The sequence below is a fragment of the Aptenodytes forsteri genome, unplaced genomic scaffold (assembly GCF_000699145.1).
Source record: "Aptenodytes forsteri isolate BGI_AS27 unplaced genomic scaffold, ASM69914v1 Scaffold255, whole genome shotgun sequence".
Taxonomy (NCBI): Eukaryota; Metazoa; Chordata; class Aves; order Sphenisciformes; family Spheniscidae; genus Aptenodytes; species Aptenodytes forsteri.
In genome coordinates, this window is record NW_008794888.1 from 9480524 (window position 1) to 9486940 (window position 6417).

The 6417-nt window shown below is 39.5% G+C and overlaps 1 protein-coding gene across 1 annotated transcript in view; it reads left to right on the forward strand.

The window, feature by feature from the left end:
- The first annotated feature begins 3755 nt into the window (after positions 1-3755).
- The window catches only part of DIRC2 (disrupted in renal carcinoma 2), a 71975-nt gene continuing 69313 nt past the window's right edge, over positions 3756-6417 (forward strand). Inside the window, exon 1 of the mRNA XM_009275049.2 lies at positions 3756-3804. Coding sequence (XP_009273324.1) covers positions 3756-3804 — 49 coding nt within the window. The remainder of the gene's footprint in view (positions 3805-6417) is intronic.

Below are 6417 nucleotides of genomic sequence, written 5' to 3' on the forward strand. Positions count from 1 at the left end.
TCAATAGTATTCTAAAAATATGTTTTTTCCCATAAGCCATTGTAACAAATAGTCAGTAATACAACTGAGCCTTTTGAATTTGATTCACAAAGGGGTTATGATGGAAGTATACAAGACTTTGTTCATTATTATAATACACAGGATACAAATTACGATTAATGACTGAGTCAATTAGAAGTATAATTGTCAGAATGAAATTATACTTTAAAAGACTAAAATAAGTATTTTTGAATTACATAAATTATTGAAATTAAAGAAACCAGAGAGACCCACCATGTGAACCTCAAGAACAAGTTTCGGAATATTTTGCACAATAACCCAACATGCACAATCAGGGTATTAGATTCAGGGATTGCCATTTTTATAGGAATACTAAACAAAAAGCATGGCTACTATTCCATCTGTTTACATCATTCCATTTCTCTCAGCAGGGTAAAACAAGCAGAAGTGAGCTTAACCTTTGTTTCAAGCACCATGTGAACCTCAAGAACAAGTTTCGGAATATTTTGCACAATAACCCAACATGCACAATCAGGGTATTAGATTCAGGGATTGCCATTTTTATAGGAATACTAAACAAAAAGCATGGCTACTATTCCATCTGTTTACATCATTCCATTTCTCTCAGCAGGGTAAAACAAGCAGAAGTGAGCTTAACCTTTGTTTCAAGTTGCTATTTCTCTATTTTATAAAGGTTCTCATGCAGCAACATGGAATTTGTTTGTGAAAAACTGTTAACAGTGTATGTTTTGAATCTTGTGGTTCATATAAAGAAAGTAAAATCTTGCTTTGACATAATGTACAGCTAAGGATACATTCGACCTAATACAGCTCACCAAAATGTGAACTACCAAGCTCTTCTAATTTAATTTTCAACCTTAAAATTTCAGTAATGTTAGTTCCATTTTTAATATAAATATTAAACATAAAAGAAACTCTGTTTTTACTGAAAAAGCACAGCCTTGTTACATAGAAGCTTATGTTTCACAACTTTATAATACAACAAGCTGCAGCTAGTGGTGTCAACATATTTTTATCATCTTCCCTCCAGAGATTTTCTTTCTCTTTTCTTTTTCAAATAACAACTGCCTGCAAAGTTTCTTTATCTGTAAACACCAAGAGCTAAATATCAGAAAAGATCAAGGACTCTGTAGGCCCAAATCTCCACTCAGATGTGCATGAACTCTTGTTCTAATCAGCTGCACCTGCTTTTCTGGAGACTGAAGGTGACCTTTAATTTTAGAAGAAACCATGACAGTGGTGCTGCTTTGAATTGTGGAAGCTTCTTGCGATATGCAAAATTTATTAAAACTCAGTGTCTGTCAACCTATTAGAATACCTGGAAAAGTCCTTTCAGTAGAGGAGTTTCAATATTTTCAGATTCCTTTTAAACATTAATGTCACTATGTCAACCATTGACTAATTTAATATTAGTATTAGAAGCAATAATGTCTTCTATATCCAGTCTTCAAAAGCATATGGTACTTAGAAATTTAAGATAAATCCCTGAACATTAGGAAAACAATAAAATTGCAAAAGGTTAAAGTTGCACTTTTATACCAAGACATCCAAACTGCCTTACCATCGCTCTTGTTGAAATACTCTAACAGAAATCAAAATCTCGTGCTAATGTATTTACTCCCAAGAATCTCAGTGTGATCACAAAGCATAGAAAAATTTAATCTTAAATCATATATGCCCCTGTTTAGAAAAGCACAGAAATAATCAATTTAGCCTCCTTCTATGCAGAATTACATGATAGAGAGTCACATTTCCAAACAGACAAACAACATTTTGTGAGCATTATGTCTTCAGTATGGATCTGATCCCAAACACCTACCCAGACAATCAGGTCTTCAGAAGACTCATTTGGAGAGTGCACAGCATACCTATTGTATGACAGCCAAGTGTGACTAGCCAGACTAATAGAAACAAACTCCCTAATGCCTACATCATTAATTATATCAGAGCAATAATTAAGTTACTCCTTGCTGCTTCGATGTAAGACAATAGAAGAGCAATGACAAAGTCTGATAAGAAATGAGAAACACATTCACCAGAGACACAATGAACAGACGAGTACTAGAGCAGTATGATTAGCTCTTCTTGCTGGCATCAGAGGCAATGAGATCTACACTGAGGCAGTCCTAGCCCAAGGAGACAGGTGGACATTTTCACCCTGTACTCCCAACTCAAGCTTAACATCCTCGTGTGACTCAGTTCATTTCCATCATGCTCAGGTTTTCAGGAAGACAGAAAACCATCAGTCTTTGAAACTGGATTTCCCTAGCATAACTTTGGGATGCAAAATACTCTGTTGATGTTGTTTGCACTTACTTGCACATGGTGGCCCTGAATAAAATGAAAGAACATAGGGACCATAGTCTGCTGGGGTTGGAGCTCCAACATAACATCCCTAAAATACCTAAGACACTGAGCCTGAAGGCTGTCCAAGTGAGGTAGGGAAGTAGCCATCAAAATGAGCTTGGATGAAAGACATCATGCAGCTTCCACCTCCCCCTCAAAGAAGATACAATCATCATCTACATGTTCAATGTTAAGCAGGTAATGAATGGCAGAACAAGCAGAAATGGAATACAAAATGCTTTAAATGTACTCAAAGCCCAAGTCAGGTGTGACTTTTGCATATTCCTTTTGAGAGTTACAGTAAAGAACCTACAGTGTGGTCTACAGGGAATCTGGTGAGATGTCCTTCATTGGCCAACCACAAAGGTAAACTCTGCAAGAGAAAGGAGCTACCCCACATCTCCCTAAAGGACCTTGCAGTGGGCTCTGGCTCACCACAAACCTAGAACCATCTCCACTACAATGGTTGCTTTGCAATGTGGATATACACAGCCTGCAGTCAAAAGATATAAATGAATGCCCACTGGATAGCACTGATATTTGAATTTAAGAACAAAACTGTTCAGCTTTCGTAAGCTGAAGATGTATCTGTATTTTCATTTCTTGTTGATACTAGAAGAAAGAAAAAGGAAGCACTGTAAAACCTTTCTCCTCCTGAAGTACAAGAAATCATTGTATGATGTTAGAACTGGAAGTCTAGCTACATCTCAATAAAAAAGAAAGGCGAGAAAAGATGCTGAAAGGTACAGAATACACAGATTGGAAGGTGCCCAAACCAAGCCCAAAACAGAGCAGATCCCGAACAACCTGTCCCTAAGTAACTAAAAGGAAAGGGATGTCAAAACTTGATGAGGGAAGAACGGGATTTGCTCACACCTCACAGGCTCACTTTCAAAGCTGTTGTTCAAGACAGGGGTTGTAAAGAAGAGGACCGTTACAGCTCCCTCCTACACTAGTGCTGTTTATGGCAGCTCTGAAACTACATTGTCACAACTCCAGCTGAAGTCTAGAAGTTGAGGGAAATCCCTGGAAAACAGGCCTCTTTTTGGATGCTGGAAGGAATATTCAGAATTGGCTAAATGCCATTTTTGAATCTTTGAATGAATTTTGTGTCCTGCCTATTTTGTGCCAAAATGCTTCTAGCCTTCACAGGGTATGCAATCAATTGCTACTTGTCAGATTGCAAGATATGAGTTGACACAAGAAAGTACAAGATTCTACACATGACATTAGGAGTTGTGGGGAGAGAGGCATAAAGAAACAAGGGGATGCTGAAGTTCATTGAATCTCTCTGAAGAAAGTCACGTGGAGAGCAAATCTGTCAAAAACCTGATGACAGGAGAGAGCAAATGGCACTTCCTAATGCACTAGGAACTGGGGGTTGCACCATGGCGGGGATACTTTCCTGGACTGCTCAGCTCAACCATTACATGATAGGTGCGTTTAAGCTGAATTACACTCTCCAGATGCCTCAAGGTTATAACAAACCTGTCAAAGTCTTCAGTTTATCTTAATAAGCCAGGCTTAAATCAGCACAGTCTAGGTGCCAACTCATAAGCGGATCAGCCAGGCCTGCCTCAGGGATGGGATGAGCATTTGGCAGCAGTAACAGCTTCAGCCATATAATTTTTATCTGTCACCACTAGTCTATCAGAGCTCCAGGCCACCAACTCTTCCCGAGATGAATTCCAGAAGGTTTTAGGCCGGACACAGGCAGATAGGCATGAATACAGCGACGCAACCACCTCGAGAGCTTTTAGGTTTGAAATGGAGGCACCTATCAATGGATATGCTATCGTGGTTGGGCAGTTCGTAACGAGATGGGCTTCTGTATCACAGTTTAGGATCTAGGTGCCATTCCTGCCTATGCAAGTCCTGCTATAGGCATGCAAGTTCTGGGCCAGGAGACAAAATAACCTTTCCACTTGCCTGAATATATGTGCACTTCATCTGATAATATTCAAATCTCTTTAGCTACATTATAATGAGGTTAAAGCAAGAAAAGATTTCCCCACCCCAAATATTACAAATGTCAGTAATGAGAACAGTAAAAATGTCACCACACGGAGAAAAGAGTGAAATTAGCATATTTAGAGAAGTATTATACCCATGAGTGAAATAATGCAATCAGCTAGCTGCAAGATAAAGCTAATTTGGTTTCCAACAGTTTATCAACAATGCACTGCTCCTTTACATTAACAAATTTAAATGGTACCATATCCTGCAAACAAGAATAATTCACACAGAATATTACCCTGTGTTAATTAAATAGCTGGAATAGAAAAGGTCAGGCCATGACTGAAAGATGCACATATGGGTTGTGAAGCTATGAAAAGATGGAGCGAGTTCAAATCAAGCAATTAAAATAAATTATTTAAGTCATGATTAAGTCAATAGTAAATAACCCTAGATTTTCTGAGCCTATTTTGACAGCTCCTTTCTTTTGTTGCTGTTTCTCAGAAATTTCTCTTTCTTGCTGACCCACGCAAAAGTCAAAGTATCTTTAAACCCATCATAAGATGAGGTGGCTGGGATAAGTTATCAAAGAGTTATCCTGCTTACATTCAAGTTTTCATTTTACTATGCAGGTAGTAAGAGGCAAGTTTTACAGTTAAAGGACACTGCAAAGCCCCACTCGCTTTATTTCTGGATGGGTTTCCTGCCACTAGAACAACCAAGAAACCCCCACAATTACTACAGTTAATTGAAAAATGTTCAAAGAGAGAAATATTTTTTCACTTTGTTTACTTCTGCAAATGACAGCACTTTGTCTTTGGCACAACGCCACCAAATCAATTATATTATAGTAGTAACACAGCCATTGTAAATTGAAAGAACATTTTGGCATGGGTTAAACTATGCTGAGATGGTAATGTATGAAAAAGACCTAGTAAAACAGGGAATTAATCTTACTTGGAGCCCCAAAGCACTACTGGAATATGCATCAGTCATGATCAAATCTGAATCTCATCCAATATTTTACTATATTTTAGCCACTACAGTTGTACACGGCAAGCTCAAATTTTAGTTTGTTACTATCCGTGTTTGTTACTATCCGTATGTCCCCCCGTTATTTAATTGTGCATGAATTTTATTTTTTCCTGGGGAATTTCCTGAACTTTTCTAGACAAAATCTCATTTCCTTTTTGATCATACCTCTGCTGATTTCAGTTGGTACAAACTTCCTTTTTGCAGCTTCAGTGCAGGTTCTAATTTGAACCTCAGTCTAGCAAACAGAGCTGTGCGGGCTAAACAAAATGCAATGTCCGTACGTTTTGGGAAGAATTTCATGGGAGTGTGTGGTTTTGGCTGCAAAACCACGGGATAGGCACCACGTGTGAAATTCAGACGTACGCTGCCCAGCACATCAACAGAGTTACGACACTGACACTGGATCTAAAACCAGCCCACGTGGATCCCACTGTTCAGCTCTCCCCAAATAAGCACACAGGCATTTATCAAGCCAACTTCCAGACTTTGTGACAGAATGCCTAAGCAAGCCAAAGTGAAATACCTCATTTCTTCAGGGAAGATGAAGCATTGTGCAGCATACGAGCCATTAATTTTATGACAAGTGCAGATGGTAGATATACAGATAAATACCCACGCGACCTAATGGAATTAATATATACTTGATCTATTTAAATTATAAGAGTTTCTAATGAGCTCAGTGTAGCCCACATGATGGTATATTCATCCAAACTCTTTTAAAATGGATTTAAGTGCAGGCTGTAACTGAATCGTACTATTTCCCCCCCCCAATTCGGACCACAACGGGTTTGTATCCACCTCAACGCAAAACAATTTACTTGTCCCTTTAAAAGAACAGATACCCCGGAGAAGCTCAGCTGCATTATTTCCCTGCATGAAGGTACCCACGCTTGCTGAAGGCCCAACCTAGCTCTGCCCTCTGCGACGGCAGCGGTAACGGGCCCACGCCTGAGAGGGACGTTTCGGAGGAGCTGAAGGAGAGGCATGGAGGCCCCGCTCCCGCCGGCGCTTCGCCCCCCCGTTCCCGCCCCGCGCTGCCGGGCCCGGGCCTCCCCGCGC